The following is a 19,659-nucleotide window of genomic DNA, read 5'->3' as shown; positions in this document are numbered from 1 at the left end:
ATGGATGCACACTTGTTAATGCTGATGGTGAGGAATTATACAGGAAACTTCCCATTATTGTGCCTGAGTAGCATCACTGAGAAACGTCCTGCTCAAGGTCCAGGTTGAATAACTAGTTCTTCCTAATAGACGACAAAACATTGGATTTGCACTGGGATTGGTGTAAAATTGACTCTACTGTTATGGTATTTACAGTGTGTACAATCGCTGAGCTTTAAGAAGCCTCAGGACGGAGCTGGAGTTCAGTTATGTTTATGGGCTTTTAGCTTCTGAAATACACGCTGTACGCGGTAGGCCAATCTCAACAGACTAGGCCATCTGACCAATCAGAGCAGAGTAGGCTTGGGGAAAGGAGGGATTTAGAGAGACTGATTTATCCATTAAGTCATTTGAGAATTATTGAACATTGTGGGGATTTACAATGTATATTGTCATGTGAGAAAATTCAACTATTTTTTGAGTTTTGGATGAATGTAAACCTGTTGTTGAAGAACTGCAAAACTAAAATTAGGAAACTTTAAAATAGCATAATAGGGGCACTTCAAAGTGTCTTCGTTGATTCCATAATTTCCATGAAAGTAAACCTGGAAATGCACGGACAGTCGGACATGGTTTGTGTCCTGGTTAAAATGGCTGATTTCTCTGGATGTAAACACTGTCGGAAACGTTTGGGATAATGCAGTAGACAAGAAAAAAAAAAAATTAGCATTTGTAAATCTAACATAATTGTACCTTTAAACACCACAAAACACATTTCAGCTCTGCACCCATTCATTAGCCACTTAAACTCCAACCCCACACTTTCCAGCTCCGCCCTCAACCTTGGGCAAACCCCACCCCCAGCCACAGACAGACTTTCAGGTTCTAATCTAATCAATGTCAGCTACTTGACAGTAAATGATTCAATATAAATACTTAATTCTACAGTCTGTAAATTTCAACATCACTGAAAACACCAACAACGGTTTCCTGAATCAACCACACCACCTTCATACACCTGTGCCCTCATTTCATTGCCCTGCGCTGTAACGAACACATCCGGAGCAGAAATGAGTGAGTCTGTGTATAGGCATGGAAACCTGAAGATGTTCATACTGGAAATTAGCTAGGGAGTGAAATTCTGGTCTTACCTTTCCAAATTGTTCAAAATACTGTTTCACGTCTTCAACGACAGTGCTCGCGGATAATCCACCCACAAAAATTTTCTTTGTTCTTGTGACCATCTGATGAGAAAGAGAAGAAATAAAAACATGAACAAACCAAAACACTTCAGAACCAGTGGACACCTAGATCACAGAAACGTCTATCGCGTTCTAGATCACAGACACAGATCATCGCATTCGTCCGTTTGTTAAAATAGGTGTTATTAAAAAGTATTTTTTACATTGTAATGCTCTCCACAAAACAAAACAAAAATAACAGAGAAAAAAAATCTAAGTTTCAGTAGAAAATATTAAGATATATCAAACACCAAGTAATAAATCAAGAAGTAGAGCAGACATTTTTACCAAGCAGATGGTGGGAATGAGAAAAATATAGTTAGAACAAAACTGTGTATCAGTGTTACTGTAGTGGCACTACAAAATAGATAAATAAAAATTTGCCAGGTTTTGAGCTGTAAACTGTATGTGACCAGAGTGGAAGAACGGCCACTGTAAAATAACAGTTATAAAATACAGCTGCAAGCAGCAATTATCGGGGCCAAGCGCAAATAACAAGACAAGACATACCAGCATGGCTGGAAGTCTCAAACCAACTGCAACAATGAGCCATTAAGGATCTATTAAGTTGATTTTAGGCAAAATAGCACAATTTTATAAACAGTCAATAATAATGGGATAATGGTTTATCACTTTCGACCAATAGGTGGCACTGTTACGAAACTGATGTGGTGTAGTCAGGTTGAGGTGACAATGACACATGCAAAGTTTGGTGTCAGTATGTCAAAGCATTGCAGAGATACATACATGGTCTGAAGACGATACGGTTCAATTTTGGTGAAAATCGGACAAACGGTCTAGGATGAGTTTGAAAAACTAGGTTTTTAACAAATAACAAGATGGAGGACAGATAGGTTTATAAAATATGGCAAAATTGGTATCCATGTTCTCAGCATGAGCCATTGACCAGTATTATGACCAGTTTCATTACAATGGGTTAATTTTACCAAAAGTTATTCGCATTTCTGTACATTTTATTACAACTTTTGACCACAAGGTGGCGCTGCCCCAAAACTTTTTGAGTACTTTCAGGACACTGAGCGGAAGACACATACCGAGTTTTGAATGATACGCTAACGCAATGTCCTCATAGTGAGCCCATACATATGTGTGTCGAGTTTGGTGAAAATATCTCATTTTGTTTTGGAGTTACAGACATTTAATATGAAAAAACACGTAAAAAATGACTGACACCTGACTTTGATTGGATTTTACTACCCCTTACTATCAATATTTTGAGATTTGGGCATTAGTGTATTGCTATCGACCTATGCTTCCGAACTTCTGAGGCTGGTTTTGTCTCGATCGGACTAGCGGTTTCGAAGATATCAGCAAATGTTTTTTAAGCGCTAAATTACAACGCTGCGCAAACCATATGCCGAAACCTGGCATGTCTGGTATCGTTGGACTCGGCAAGGATTCAGGAGACCAAAAACATACATCTTATCAAAATATGTCAACCACACCCAAAGTTATTAGCGTTTGGGAAAAAAAATGATCCACTAGGTGGCGCTGTATCGAAACTTCTCAGGCTACTTCAGGTCATTGTGGTGATGACCCGTACCAAGTTTTGTAACAATCCGTTCATGCGTTCATAAATAAAATTGGATATCATTCGACTCGCCATGATGCCTGGAATCTAAAGAGACCAATTTTATGATTTTTGGATAAACGGTTCAGAAGTTATAAGCAAAAATAGGCATTTTTTGTATCTCCGGACCAGTAGGTGGCGCTGCGCCGAAACGCTGATATTGCCTTAAGTGTGTTTTCACAAACGTTATGTAAAATGTTTTTGCGTGTCTATCAAAACCGATTTGACGAATCAACATGATTTGCAAGATTTTTTGTTGACGTGGTCTGAAGATGATCTGGTTCAATTTTTGTGCAAATTGGATGAACCGTCTAGGAGGAGTTCGCAAAAGTAGGTTTTTCGGTTAATTGAAAATGGCGGGAAAATTTTCATACCGGAAAAAGACGTCATTGGTCGAATCGGCTTGAGCCAGGGAATCAGAGGAAAAAAGAATTTTGTTTCTAGCTATTAGGGTTGAAAAGTTATTAGCATAAATGTGAGGGAACTTTTGGAAAGGTGGTGGCGCTAGAGAGAATGAGTTAGAGACTCCAAATTTGGTGTGGTTACTGTTGGGACTATCCTCTATCTGTGTACCAAATTTCATAACTTTCCTGCTAGCGGTTCTATGGGCTGCCATAGACTTCCAGAGCGGAAGAGGAAGAAGAAGAAGAAGAAGAAGAAGAAGAAGAAGAAGAAGAAGAATAGGAACACTAGCGATTTCAATAGGTGCCTTCGCACCTTCGGTGCTTGGCCCCTAAAAACTTAATCTTTACAAACTTCCTTTTGCATTGTCCAAGACATAACAATAGTCAATGAAGCTCATTGATTATTTTCCCCGTTACTCATTGCAAGTTTCCTCAGTATTTAAAAGACAAAATACAAGAAACTTTGTCAATCTATTAATGCTTTTATAAAACAATAATGTCTTCAATTAACTTGATTTGAGGGCTTTTCTCAGAAAATATACACTGATCAGGTATAACATTGAACTTTGACATTGACATATGACCTAATATTGTGTTGGTCATCCCTTTGTAGCCAAAACAGCCCTGACCCATCAAGGCATGGACTCCACTAGACTAGACCCCTGAAGGTGTGCGGTGGTATCTGGCACCAAGATGTTAGCAGATCCTTTAAGTCCTGTAAGTTGTGAGGTGGGACCTCCAAGGAATCGGACTTGTTTTTTCAGCATATCCCACAGATTTTTTATTAGATCGAGATCTAGGCAATTTGGAGGCCAAGTCAACACCTCAAACACAGGTGCTGTGATGAAGAGATCATCAGTGTTATTCACATCATCTGGTCATAATGTTATGCCTATAAACAACTATATAAACAATTTTCATGTCCTAAGCTCATGTTGAGGTCAAAGGTCTGACCTTAGGATGCCAAATCTTCCTCTAAACAAACTCTTAATAAAGTGCACTGTTGATTCCAGTCTCCCCATATGCACCTTCTTAAGATTCCACAGCTAATCATGTTGTTACAAATCACTTTTCACTGATGCCACACACGTGTTTGGCCCCATTAGTGCAGCCTTCCATTCAGTTAAACTCCTGACATGTTTACTTCTGCTCTGACACACGTCCAGATGCTTTTCGGCTCCAGTCACACATAAAAACAATAATAGAGAGCAGAAAAAAAAGCCTTCCTTTCCCCATAAAACTCAATTAAGGGAGAGAGGGGAAGGAGGGGTGCATTAAAACATTGATTAATTCCCAGGCCGAGTAAATACAAAAGATTTCTATAGCACACAAGGAGAGGTGACAGGAGGATGAGCAAAAGTGTGAGAGAGAGAGAGAGAGAGAGAGAGAGAGAGAGAGAGAGAGAGAGAGAGAGAGAGAGAGATTGTACCTTCATTGTACCTTCAATAAACATGCACCTTTAGAAAATGTAATAGCCAAATTAAAAAGTGTATTAAAATTGTTTCAATAGATCAGTGACCTTTCAATAGATTCTGTTTTTAGTTGAAAATGACTACGTAAACTAGGCCTGTCGCGATAGTCGATAAATCAATTAATCGCACAATAAAAAAAATGAGCTCGATTATTTTTCCGGCCACGATAATTGCCATTTGCATGCTTTTTTGTTTTCCTCGTCTCTCTCGTTGACTGCGCGCACCTCGTCCGTTTGGGGAGGTGTTTATACTCGGCACGCAGATCAGGTTTATTCTCGGCCAGCAGATTTGTCTGGAACTCGTGGCTCTTCGGTTACGGAGCCACACGCAAAGTTACGAAATGCACAACATGCACAACGGCAAGCGAAACGGGGTCTTGTGCACTCCGTGTCAACGTAATTTTTGCCGCGCACACCCTCGCGCTCGAGCGAACACATCATGAATAAACAAGGCTTAAAGCTACACTGACGTTTGATAAACGCAAGTTAATTCTACAGTTCAATCTTCCTGTAGAGATAGCAATACACAATCTCCTTTTTTTGCCAAATAAAGGAAAAGCATGTCATCGATGTCTTTTCTCTTGCTGTATCAAAATATCACTTTCCTCAGAGATGGTCAAGTTCAGTTTGTGCATGATTATGCTATGATATAACAATTATTTTAATCCTGTATCCTAAATTGTGGATAATTAATATATCATATGCTGAAGTACATTTCTGGATTAAAAGAAAAAAAACAACAAGAACCGTACAGAACGGAAAACCGTGAGCCTAAAACCGTGATACGAACCAAACCGTGGGTTTTGTGAACTGTGCCGCCCCTAATATGCACCTAAAACACAATCATCCATTGCCGTTTTCATCCATTTTATTTATTGTTTTATGCATTTTTTTAACAGACTGAGAGTCCATGCTTTTATTGTTTTTGGTTGTTTTGTTCATTTATTGTGGTTATTTAAAATGTTTTCCATTTTTAGTGATAAATAGTCTTTAGAAATTAAAGTTTAATGAACTTTGAAAAGGTGTACCTGCCTTTTTATGTCATTATCATTATTTTAGATGAAAATGGTCTCAGAACGACAATATTATCGTTTATCACAATAATTTCTTGGCCAATTTATCGTCCAGCAAAATGTGTTATTGTGACAGGCCTAATGTAAACAACTCTGAAATCTGTGTATTGTTACTGAATGTGTAATAGCCACAACCATCAGCCAAAGCACCGATCAAGAGTAGGGGTGTAACGATACACTGTCATGATCCGATATAAATCGCGATACGATATGTATCCTGATATTTTAAGCAAAAATAAAGAGGATTTTTTTCCCTCACATATTTATTATTTAAATCTTTGCGCTCTCACTTTGAGAAGCGCCGTTCCGCCAAGGAAGCGTCAAAATGACCAATCAAACTGTAAATATTTAACTCATCCAAGGATTTTAATTCTGCATTTACTCACCATCATGTTGTTTTCGTGCCACAGAATCATCTGAACGTCCATGTTTACAGTATGCTCGTTTTGGTAAATCTTTTCATCATATAAAATCATTGTGTCTCTTCAGAGGACTTGGATTAAGATTAGACACTCGATTAGTTATTTTTACATGCCTTTATGACATTTTTTGGATCTTTTAAGTTTGAGAGGAATGGACTTTAAAAATGGAGGGACAGAAATCCCTCAGGTTTCATAAAGAATATCTTCATTTGTGTTTGGAAGTTTGTGGTGCATTTGTACATTTATGTTTGGGTGAATTATACCTTATAAATAGGCCTACTACAGTAAGTTGAGCCTTGTATAAAACAACTGTATATCAGGAATCATATAGTTTAAATCGTATATCGTTATAATGGTATATTATAATATATTATAATCGTATAATGATATATCGTTACACCCCTAATCAAGAGTGATGTTGAAGTTCACTTATAGGGGTGTAAAGGAGAGATGTGATCGTCTATCTACCTGTCTATTTGCATCAGCACCAGGAGCTTGTATGCGACACTCATTCAGGATGCAAATCAAGCCAGTGGCCGGAGATCAGTGCCTAAAAACAAGAGCACCTCCACCCGGCAGGCTTTCTGGGGTAATCAAGGTCATTCATCCTGGATATTTACCAGCGTCCCTGTTCTTATCAGCACAGATCTAGCTAATGGAAACAGCAGCTAGCCCTGTTCCTGCACTACCAGCAGTCGTTTCATCTGCTTCCTGTGACACCATGGCTCTCAGCGAGAGGCGTTTCCCTGCCTGCCGCCGCTGCTGCTGCCCTGTCTGTAGATGTTTAAGTTTTTAGCCAGCTCTTTATGCTCTGTGACAGGCCTGCCCACAGGGCTGATGGGATTTCTACAAGAACTGCAACAACGCAATTACTTTCTCCCCTGCTTTCTCTGTGGTGATAACCCGACAACTGCCTAAATCCTCCTGGAGAAGAGAGACAGACAGCACGGTAAAAGACAGTGAAACGAGAATAAAGTGAGCTTGCATGTTATACAACTCGCATTATTCCGAGTAAAAACCTAAAACACGGGTATCAGAGTGTTGTTTTCTGCCTGAGAGCGGAGTGATGTTTCTATTTGGCACATATAGGGACAGACTTTCTATAATATGAGGTCGTCGCTGATTATTTGCGCAGAATCTGCTTCTGTCACTTATTAAAATGAGATCTGAGTTATGAAGATGTATTCCCAGCTCAGCTCGAATAGGCAGGAAACACTGACGACGGGCTCCAGGGAGGAGCCGGAGAAATGGAAGAGAAGAGTAACTTTCCCACCAATCTGCTCGCACACCTGCTGGTGTTTTAGAGCAGTAACGCTCAAGGAGAATCCAACAGCATGGACGAGGACACACTCAGACACTGAATGACCTCTCTCTGGCTCCCAGAAGGACACGGTCTCCTCTCTCTCCTTCTCTCTGCAGCAGTTTGTCTGAGTGTGTGAGATCTGTCGCAGAGTCATGGCTGTTTCTCAAGAACATCTTTCACTCGTTAGAATCTCTAAACTCGATAGAATAGATTAAATTGGACCGGAATGGCGTCTTTTTTGCTGGCAGATTTTAAGTCACATTACAGAACACGACATCAGCATATAAAAGCGGCATATTAAAGGGGCCATATGTAAAACGATACCAAGTCTCATTTGAAATAAAGAGCTTGATATCTAACATTGAGGTCATTTCTTTTTTAAACAGACAGTTTTAGAGGGTTAGAACAGTTAGTTAAAGGATTTTAAAGATTAATGACCAACATTGCAACTACAGGGGGAAAAAAATACCTCTAAAGAGGTTAAATGGTAAAGAATAAGTTCCTTAAAAGGGATAGTACACCCTAAAATGGTAATTTTAATTGGGCTTTCTTCTGTGGAACAAAGATATTTAGAGAAATGTTTCTCAAAATTCTCTTAAATTTCTTTTTGTTCATGGGTAGTTGACAAATAAGAACTACCCATGAAAAAAACTTGAAAAAAAAACATCAAACTGCACACTTGCATAAAAATATGCCTTTTTTTCTTCAAAACTGGTTTTGCAAGTGTGTGTGTGTGTGTGTGTGTGTGTGTGTGTGTGTGTGTGTGTGTGTGTGTGTGTAAGAAAAAAATGCATATTTTTATGCAAGTGTGAAGTTTGAGAAAATATAAGGAATCGCTAACTTTGTCAATTCTTTCACTGTTTTTTTATTATTTTCACTGAAAAGTGTCCTATTGGGTGACAGATTTAAAGGGTTAGTTCACCCAAAAATGAAATTTATGTCACCCTAATGTTGTTCCACACCCGTAAGACCTCCGTTCATCTTCGGAACACAGTTTAAGATATTTTATATTTAGTCCGAGAGCATATGCAAGTGTATGCACACTATACTGTCCATGTCCAGAAAGGGAATAAAAACATCATCAAAGTAGTCCATATGTGACATCAGTTAGTTCATTAGAATCTCTTGAAGCATCGAAAATACATTTTGGTCCAAAAATAACAAAAACTACGACTTTATTCAGCATTGTCTTCTGCGTTTGTTTTCAAACCTCAAATAAAGATTCAAACGGTTATGAATCAACTTATTGATTCATGATTCGGATCGCCAATGTCACGTGATTTCAGCAGTTTGACGCGCGATCCAAATCATGAATCAAGTTGATTCATTACCGTTTGAATCTTTATTTGAGGTTTGAAAACAAACACGGAAGAGAAGACAATGCTTCATAAAGTTGTAGTTTTTGTTATTTTTGGACCAAAATGTATTTTCGATGCTTCAAGAGATTCTAATTAACATGACCTTGAATGGGGTCCTTTAACTAATTAAACTTGTGACTGGAATTGCCCAATGTGGTCTCACACCTGATGACAAAATTTATGAAGATCCTATGCTTTTAGAAATATATGGAAGAAAAAAAATTATTGTCATTTACTGAAATAGACACTTCTTAAATTATGCCTGAGGTATTTATTAACATTTGTATGCTTTTTTAATTTATTGAACCATACTTGAGACAGTCAAACCACAGTACAATTTTGAGATTTATCTCAATTTTTTTTATTCTTAAGGCAGCAGTTTTTATAACAACAGGTCCAAGTAAGGCAAAGAAATCTTTTACCATTTTCTGTATTTTAAATTATGACAATACTAACCACTATATTCATTTGTATCTTGTGTGACAATGAAAATGCCATGTCACGTCAACAAACCTCATAACAATGGAAGTCAATGGGCTCCAATGTTCTTTAGTTCCCATTGTTCTATATATTTTGTGTTCTGCAGAAGAAATGCATTTGGTTTGGAAACCATGAGGGTGAGTAAATTATTTCTGGGTGGACCATCCCTTAAAGTAACAAAGAAAGTGGCCCTGGTGTTTTGCTCTTGGATCAGATATGGGTTCCAACCTAAAACCTACCATTTAAAGCTTTAAAGTAATAAAAGTATTTATTTTACCATTTTTGTTCTGTAAAATGACACATTTCACATTAAAATGGTGTATTTAAAAAGGGAGAGAACCAATTCATAAGCTCTTACATCCAAGTTTTGCAGTAGAGCCAGAGCTGAAAATACACTCTGAAAAGCCTCTCTGACAGACACACACACACACACATGGTTCCTCCATGACAAGAATGAGAGCCCCTCTCACACACGCACATACTCTCTTATCCTCCATGGCCCCTGATTTAGTGAATGACAGTATTTGTGGACAGCTGATTACAGTTGTCTGACTTTGGCTTCGTCTCTCGAACAAGGCCACTTGAACCAGAGGGGATCCGTTCAAGCAGACCTCTTTCCTGTGAGGAGCTTTTCTTCATCCTGCTCCCAATCAGAGCACTTTCTCCCTCGGCTTTTCTGCCTTCTGTTCATTTTCAAAAAGGAGTGATTAGAATGTGGCCGTAGCCATCAGCGATCCACAGCGGCTCTCACTTTCCCAACGGTGATTACAGGGTGAGACATCCACCCGCCCCTGACACCAGATCAGCACACACACACAGAGGAAATTTTAAAGCATTTGTGGTAATTCAACACATCCTTCCAGTTTAAAATTAAAGTGTATATGAGATGCTTCTGCTATGCCTTCTTTATAAAAACAAGCCAGTGTGGTGTGAACTTCAGTCATTGTCTCCGTTCTGGCTTTCACATGAACAGTTTTTATGAATGAATATAGGGAGGAAGTGTCCACACAAACAGCTCAGTAATATTCCTTCAGTTAAACACCCTGAAGATCAACAGAGAGACCTGCTCACATTTATGAACATGATGCTGACATCTGCGCATTAGGTGAGCTTCCTATGAAAAATTAATATCCACAGGAAATGTGAAAATGCCACATAGAAACTGTAAGTGTGTCACTGGTGTCACAGAGTGATAACTCTTGTGTTATCAGTGGCAGCTTGACTAAAAATACTCTCAGACAGTGAAAAAGAGAGTGAGAGCTCTGTCAGGATAATTTCTGCAAAATAAACTTCCTCATAAGAAAGAAAAACCGAGATCTCTTTTATTCTTTCGGGTCACATGATGTCACTGTAGCTTTGCGCCGCCATCTTTACGACCAACGGTCTCAGTAACGCCTGCAATATGATGTGCAGTTGGCTGCAACAACAGCAGAAAGAGGAACCCCGAACTGGTATTTTATTATTTTATGAAGAACAAACTGTTAGATAATAAATATTATTTCATAGCCTATTTCCTGTACTATCATAAAGGGAGATATTGTATGTAAAAGGACTGGACTGCATTTATATAGCGCTTTTATCCAAAGCGCTTTACATTTTTGTCTCACATTCACCCATTCATACACCGACGGCGATGTCAGCCATGTAAGGCGCCATCCAGCTCGTCGGGAGCAGCTGGGGTTAGGTGTCTTGCTCATGGACACTTCGACACTTGGTCAGGTGGAACCGGGGATTGAACCACCAACCTTCTGGTTTGTAGACAACCTACATGAACCACTGAGCCACTGCCGCCCCAGTATGTTTCTGAATGAATGGATGAACTTTGGTATGTTCTCTTTGGAGGCTTTATACTGTCGTGCGTTTATGAGCTCAAGCGTTTGATTGAAATTATCTGATGTTTGACGTTTCAATTAATCCAAAGTTTCCAATTTTGCGCGGCATGTAAACGCATTAACCTGCTTTCTGTCGGCTTTCTGAAGTGCGCATGTGTGATAGGTGACAAAAACGCAAACTCGCAGACTCTTTTAAGACCCAGAAAGTTATAAAAATGTGTTCTCATATATCACATGCAGGAGAAGTAGAAGAGGTTCAGTCAAAACGCTGCATTTGTAACTGCATGAGAGAATAATAAGAGCCGAAAACTTTCCCGCTGACATGTTGTAAGCCACAGCATATTGATATGCATTGGTACTCTTGAAAGACTTCAAGCGATCTCCACTGTATGGGGAGGAGTTATGTACCAGATATATTATATTTAATAATGGACAAAAGAAAACTGGGGGTAACAAATAAGGATCTGAGCCTAAAATAGAAATTTTCTCCAGGTATATCTCTCTCTTTCAAAATAGACAGTTCGGGCTGCCACTGGGCGAGATCGTTCTATTTGGTAGTGACGTAGGTGGCATCTATGAATACCTCTAATAGCTTCTCCAAGACAGAAATGGCATTCAATGGAGAATTTGCTTTTGTTTTAGAGTTGTCTTCTCTAGGGGCTGCACTAAAAAGTCATAGATTCAGGTAGCTTGCCACTTAAAGTTGAATGAAAATTGTGTCAACGAAGGTGAAACCAACTGGTGAGACAGAATTTATATTTGTGGGTGAGGTTTTTGCATCTACTTTGCATTCTCCTAAGAAACTTCTGGAGAAACAGCTAAGGGAAAGTGTAGTTCTTGGTTTTCTTTCCTTTATGTCTCCCGAGCTTAAAGAGCAACTTTTGAGCATTCTCTAATTATGGTTACTTCAAATGTTCTTTTCAGAGTTTTCCTGAACAAAAAAAGGAACCTTAATTACTGCTTAGTAATTGATGCAAAGCAAAGTGAGAGGTAGAGACACTGAGCTCAAATGTTTGATTGACAGAGAACATCTATCGAGATCAGTTAACCCATACTTCAACACATTTAAACACACGGCAAAACAAATGTTTTCACTCATCCTTCAACACAAACTTTCAACAGTACCTTGATGAATCAGACGATCACAGCGTATCCCTGAGTTTATTGACTTTCCCTAACAGTTCTGAGTGATCAGTACACACAGCCGGTCAATCATTTTTACACACCGTCTCCAAAACTTAGTCAGTCATTCAAAAAATTGGATCGGGTTTTCGCAACTCTAACAATAATTTTGAGGTGTTTTAACAACTCAGAGCCACTGTACAAGCAAACGCCAAAATCCAGAATGACGTCTGAGAAGTTGATCAACTTCATCTGGCAGCACAAAGCACTGTATGATTAACAAGGTTTTTAATATGTGGCTCCAGTATTGAACTGAACTTGGTTAAACTTGGGATAATCTCGCAGCTAAGGAGGTGGAACTCTCCTTCCTCTCTACGCAATCTCAGGATTGGATGGACCCAATAATTCCTCTTTCTTTTCTCTTTTTAAGAAGATGCAACTAAATTATCCTCACTGCTTGAAGACTCCATTTTGTAATGTTTTAAAAAAAAATTGCAATGGATTCCTTAATATGCATGACAAATAAGAAGGAAAAAAAACCATACAAAAAAGTAATTTAAAATTTAAAGGCAAGGATCTCACACCAGATGCATCATATTTAAAAGAACACCACAATGACATTTAACTAATACCGTAAGACAATGTAACTACTATTCAAATGTTTGGGGTCAGAAAGATTTAGTTTTGAAAGAAATAAAACTTTCATTCAGCAGGGATGCATTAAAATTATCAAATTAATAATGTTAAAAAATATTTCCATTTTAAATAAATGCTGTTCATTTGTACTTATTCAAAGCATCTTGAAACAATCATGGTTTCTGCCAAAATATTAAGTGTTCACAATTGTTTTAACATTGATAAGAAAAAGTGCTTCTTAAGCAGCATGTTATCATGAGTTCAGTAGTATCATGTGACACTGAAGAATGGAGTAATGCTGAAAATTCTGCTTTACATCACAGGAATAAATTACTATTTAAAATAAAGTAAAATAGAAAGCAGTTATTTTAAACAATAATAATATTATTTCATAAATGTATTGCTGTTTTTACTGTATGTTTGATCAAATAAAGCCTTGCTAAGCACACACAATCTCTCTAGGCATCAGTATTGGCCATTAAAAACCTATAACAGTCAACCACTAATTACATTACAATACCAACCTCAAAAATATTGACATTATTAAGAATTGTGAGGGGAAAAAAAAGGGTTTTGGCAAAATCCAGAAGGATTTCTCATTGCTATCGAGGAATACTAATTTCATGATTATGAATTGATAGCCTCAGGCTGAATTTAGGCATTTGCGCTTGGGAGATGTTAGAGTTTAACAAAAATGACCTCAAATGTAATACTGCAGTTCTTCCTCTCTCTCCCTGCACCCAGTGTCCCGCTGAGTCACGAGAGAGAGAGAGAGAGAGAGAGAGAGAGAGAGAGAGAGAGAGAGAGAGAGAGAGAGAGAGAGAGAGAGAGAGAGAGAGAGAGAGAGAGAGAGAGAGAGAGAGAGAGAGAGAGAGAGAGAGAGAGAGAGAGGTTGGACTCACAGATGACTGGGCACCAAGCTGGCACTGCCATCCTGCAGCTCTGCCCTGCGCTCTGTAGAGCACCTTCACAGCTGCTGGGTTCAGATCAGCTCTCTTCTGTACCGCAACCCTGTACGACTCCCGTAACCTCATCACCGCCAGCTTTTAAACAGGGGCCAATGAGCAGACTCACAGACCCTCCAAATCTGCCAGATCACGAGAACTCAAGCGCTGAATCACGTGGAAATGATTCCACACAAGCAGAAGAACAGCCATCTGGGTTTTAAATATTTTCTGAATATTTATTTTAAAGACAGCATGCAATCAACATTGACCCATTCAACTTTAAATAAATATCCCTGGTCTTACTGTGCACAACTGACCTCATGAAGAATAAATGACTCACAGTACAAATAATCAAATCACTCTGCTGATAAGCCTTGTTATTTGCAATGTTGTCTATCAAACTAACTGAATTTCCCAACATTATGATAAAAAGAAGTGTTTTCAAAGTAGTGACGTAATTCAGAATTCCAGAAAAGGCTCCCGAATGGAGTTTTTTTTCATTCTGTTCCCAAAACAGCCAGTCATTTTGAAAAAGTGCCAGCATTGGGCCAGACTGCAGTAGACCACAGGAACACCAAAACAGCAAAATTTTAATGATCGTCCAAAAGTAAAACATTCTGCATTTTTCCGAAAGGAAAGTGAATATTAGAATATACAATACTGTGGATATTTATAGAAAGAGGAATTATTTATTTAAATTGCACTTATCATGCTTTATGACATTTAACTTATCATGCTTTATGCTTTTTTTTCTACTTTTGTGATTTGTTTTCTCCAATATAAAGACATATATGCAGCAAAAGTTAATTTAAGACCAAAACAAAAAACACATTTATCCATAACATATGCCTTTGTGTTAATGTCAGTATTTAAGACATGTCGACTGTCTGACTTCTTGACCCTTGGGTAGAATTCCTCATGTAACTTGCACAATTTTCTCATCTTCCAGCATTATTTAGATTCAACAAAATCTGAAAGCTTCTGCTTTGTTTTTGTTTTAAACAATGAGCAAGAGAGTGACTCTCTTCTGTGAATTTTCAAGGCTGAAAACTTTCCAAAGGGAATTAACGGGAATGTATTAGAATTAACAGGAATAAACTGGAAATTGTAGGTTAACAAGGGAATGTATTCAATGTAGAGCTGCAACTAACGATTATTTTTTCTGCCGACTAATCTAACGATTATTTTTTCGATTAGTCGACTAATCTAACGATTAATTTTTTTACCCTTTGAAATTTTTCACAATTCTGTGGCACCCCCTCACATAAGTTACACTAGAGGTGTAACAGTACAGACTGCTCACAGTTTGCTTTGTATCACGGTTTTAGGTTCACGTTTCAGTACAGTTCGGTATTTGCTATGTTCAGGGGGAAAAGGACTACTGTCAAATGAAAATAAAGAAAATAAGAACAGATAACTTAAATAGAAGCAGCAGCACAAATAAATACTATTGAGCAAAGATGAGAACAAAATAAACAATGCTTTTCAGGTAGGTCCAACATTAGTTTTTAGGTAGAGAAATGGAATGAAGTAATCAAAGTAAAATAACCACACATTTAACTGTATAAAATTAAAAAAATAATCCTTATTAAACTTACAAAAGCTATTCAGTCAGGAGCAGTGAGTGATGTCTTTATCTTTTGTTTGACATTAAACAGACAGCAGTGAATGCTACTGCCCCTTTAAGACCCACGGATAGTCGTCGTATTTTCTGTAAGTTCACTTAAGGCATAGAGTAGGCTATGACATTTTGACATACTTTTTGTGAGTTTGTCCGTTTAAGCACAGGATTTGAAAGATAACTCAATATTTGCGCGCTTTGGGACGAGTGCACAAAGACAGATCTTCTCATTCGAGTCTCCTGGCTAACACGGGACTCGTTACACGGGGGTGATGACGGTGAAAATGACTGCTCATATTCGGACGTACGGCAGCACTCGCATGCGTTTTATAAAATGTACTAAGAGAGATCGTTTTGCCCACGTTTTTCTTTTATTATCGCTGTTGTTGTAGTGTATACCTGAGGAGTCAGCACGTGTAACGTTATCCATCGACAGAAACATACATACAGCATTATTTTCAAGTTACAACCCATGTTAAAGATGCGTCATCAGGTGTGAGATGAACCGAAGTGTAAGTGCGTCCCCGCAACTTTTGCTCGGGATCCCGGTTGGGAAACAGTGGTCTGTATTGATTGACACCGCGCTGGTTTGTTAGCCGCGTGATGAATGCGTGTCGCAACTCTGTTATTCAACTGCTCTGGTTTTAAAAGCTATGTCTAAATGCGCCAACATGCAATAAAACTTGTTTTACGGTCGAATGCAACGTGTGTGTGTGTGTGTGTGTGTGTGTGAGTGAGTAAGAGACGCGCAAAAGGGCGGAGAGAGCTAAACGAATATGCGTGCGTCTATTAAATAGCGTAAAAATGAATGAATGACGAATGTGGCGGCCGTTATTGATTATGTGGCAGTCCGCCACAAATTAGTCTATGTGTGGGAAACACTGTTTGGCCTCTGTTTAAAGTATTCCCATACTTTTGATATTCGCGGTCTAGGTTTTTGTGATAGAACCAGAAGCAGAAGCCAACATTACGCGAGATGAACGCCTGACACGACGCGTCGACGCATTTCACGAACGTCGACGTATTTCCGTAGTCGACGTCATCGATGACGTCGACGCGTCGTTGCAGCACTAATTCAATGTAGTAATCTTTCAGCATAACCTTGGTAAAAACAACCAGATTGAATGCAATTTCAGTTGAATTTCTACCCTACACATTGCGCAAAACACAATTTGCACACAATACACTAGTTACTGCAGGACTATTTAGGCCACACATTATGCATGCACTGTGCATTCCTCCATAACATGCACATTTGATCAAAAATATATTGTAACAAAAAAAAGTTAAAAAAAAATAAATAATAATAATAATAATAACAACAACAATGATGGGAAATATTACAATTGAAAAGAATGGTTTTATATTTTAATATTATTTATATAGTTCTCTGATGCAAAGCTGAATATTCTGCATCATTACTCCAGTCTTCAGAGTCGCATGATCCTTTATTCTTTATTCTTCTAATATACTAATTTATTATCAATGTTGGAAACAGTTGTGCTGCTTAATATTTTTATAACCTGATATAACCATTTTTTCAGGATTATTTGGTGAATATAAAGTTTAAAAAAACACCATTTATTTTAAATAAATCATCTTTTGTAACATACACTACCGTTCAAAAGTTTGGGGTCAATATTTGTTTTTCTTTTTTTTTAATACAATTAAAATTTATAAAATTTATACTTTTATTCAGCAAGGATGTGTTAAATTTATTTTATTTTTTAATTTTGAATAAATGTTGTTTAACTTTTTTTTTCAAATCAATGAATCTTCAAAAAATTATCACAGGTTCCAAAAAATATTAAAGCAGCAATGTTTCCAACATTGATAATTGAATATCAAATCAGCATATTAGAGTGATTTCTGAAGGATAATGTGGCACTGAAATAACACATGCATAACAATTACTGCAATAAAAATATATTTATTTAACATATTTACTAAATTAGAATGAATTGGAAAACATATCAATATGCCAAACAAGCAACAAAAACAAAAAAAGAAACTGTCGTCATTTCTGCTTATGACCACACAAAATGTTTAAAGGGTTACTTCAGCGATTAGCATATGGCTTTGTATCAGTAGAAACCCTGGAGTATATTCAAATGAAGGGCACATCGGAGCAATTTTTGGCCAGAGGCTAAAGACTACAGCCAGCAGAGGGAGCTATTTCTGCATGTTATCAACCAAGAGAAAGGGATGGGAGATCTCAGCTCGCAGCTGCAGGCATTCCAACCCGATCTCACAGCAATTCATACTAATTTTACGAGGTGGCTAATTTGTACGAATTGATACGACCTCACTCGTACGGATTCATACGATTTTTGCTAATTCGTACATATTTTACCAGTTACCAAATTCATGGTATGAATTTCATACGAATAACCTACCCCTGACCCCGCCCCTAAACCTACCCATCACGTGGGTTTAGACAAATCGTACGAATTCGTACGAGTGAGGTCGTACAAATTTGTACAAATTAGATTCACTCGTATGAATTAGTACGAATTGGTTGAGAGATAGCGTTGGGCATTCATGTAAACAGTGCGGCTGGTGGAGCAAAGTAAGTGTTTCAACTTCTCAAATTAATTCCTTAATTCCAAAGGCATGAACTGAAAACGCGCCAGACTGAACACGCGCTGTATGCGCATTTTACCTCAGCTCTCATCACGAGAGCTTATTCAGCTCATTCATCACGATGAATGTAATCTGACTCCTGCAGCATTAGTGCTTTGACACTCCCTCAGCAGCTAAATCACATTATATTGAAGAGAGACGTTCAGTTTTTTGTAGTGTCTGTTCTCTAACTGAATTGATTTTGTGAAAATGAACACGGTGGGGAAAGTGATCCAGTCATAGTGATTCAGTAGCGGTGGCCTTGGTAGTGGCCTCACAGGGCAGCGAAGCATTCTGGGAATTGTAGTCTTTCATCCCCATGAGACAAAAATACATTTTGTCTCATTTCAGCCTAGAAAGCACCAAATTCAAAAATAATTTCACATTTCTACTACATTAACGACCCAGTTTAAATTAAAGGGGTACTTCAGCGCTGGGAAGATGAATCTGTATTTAAACTGGGTCATCAATGTAATAGAAATGTGAAATTATTTTTTAATTTGGTGTCTTCTAGACTGAGAAAAGACAGAAAATGTATTTTTGTCTCATGGGGATGAAAGACTACAATTCCCAGAATGCTTCGCTACCCTGTGAGGCCATTCCCAAAGCCACCTACTGGATTACAGTGACTGAGTTAGAGAAGACACTACAATTAAAAACTGAACGTGTCTGTTCAATATAATGAGTGAGTCACCGCACGAGTATCACAGCACTGAGCACTAACTGCAGGAGTGAGACACATGAGCTGAGCTCTCGTGATGAGAGCTGAGGTAATCGCGACTACACTCGCGGCATACATTCACAACGCGGATTCAGTCTGGCGTGTTTCAGTTCATGCCTTTGCAGGCGTCAATTTTTTAAAAATAAAAAATATCATCAATTTGCATCATAGGAGGAATTTTTCAAGAAATAAAATGCATAAATCTCTTGTCTCAGGGGGATATGAGAGGGGAAAGCACAATTTGAATATACTCCAAGGTCTCTACTGATACAAAGCCATATGCTAATCGCTGAAGTAACCCTTTAAGATTTATCTTCCCAGCTCTGAAGTAGTCTACCCTTTAAATGTATGCTTGTTTATATAAATTTCTCAAAACTTCCAATTAATTCCCATAAATTCCTGTTAGGTTTCCAAATTGCAATATGTCCAAATCTCTACTGATTAAGTTCCCATAGAAAGTTTCTGGAAATTTCCCAGACAATTTACTTTCCGCCACTTTGCAACCCTACTCACAACGTCATTTTATATGGCTGAAGTACAAAATGTACAATAACTGAACAAGTTTAAAAATAGTTTTTGCCTAATTTAAAGAACCTGATCTTTCACTCTGAAATATGCCACAATATGGAAGATAACTGAACACTAAACCAATCCCACAATAGCACTTAACATTTCTATGTTCTCTCTTAGGTCCTCAAAAGAAGCTGTTCATCTAAGCAAGAAACGCAACATCTGGTCAGCCTCTGGGGGGTCCGAACCAAGGAGTTACACTAACACACACACACACACACACACACACACACCAACCAAATCTCTTCATCTAATTTTCACTGACT

At 38.1% G+C, this 19,659-nt stretch overlaps 1 protein-coding gene across 9 annotated transcripts in view; it reads right to left on the bottom strand.

Moving 5' to 3' along the window:
- msi2a (musashi RNA-binding protein 2a) overlaps nt 1–19,659 on the bottom strand; it is a 264,611-nt gene that overhangs the window by 177,105 nt on the left and 67,847 nt on the right. For 8 of the 9 annotated variants that reach the window (XM_067433022.1, XM_067433024.1, XM_067433026.1 and 5 more), the window contains exon 6: nt 1,131–1,223. In XM_067433022.1, coding sequence (XP_067289123.1) covers nt 1,131–1,223 — 93 coding nt within the window. Of the gene's footprint in view, nt 1–1,130; nt 1,224–13,814; nt 13,981–19,659 lie in introns of those variants that run through there. The other variant, XM_067433030.1, reaches the window with a different exon arrangement.

This window comes from Pseudorasbora parva, chromosome 23 (assembly GCF_024679245.1).
Source record: "Pseudorasbora parva isolate DD20220531a chromosome 23, ASM2467924v1, whole genome shotgun sequence".
Classification (NCBI taxonomy): Eukaryota; Metazoa; Chordata; class Actinopteri; order Cypriniformes; family Gobionidae; genus Pseudorasbora; species Pseudorasbora parva.
Note: the sequence above shows the minus strand (reverse complement) of the source record. Positions and strands in the feature narration are given on the sequence as shown.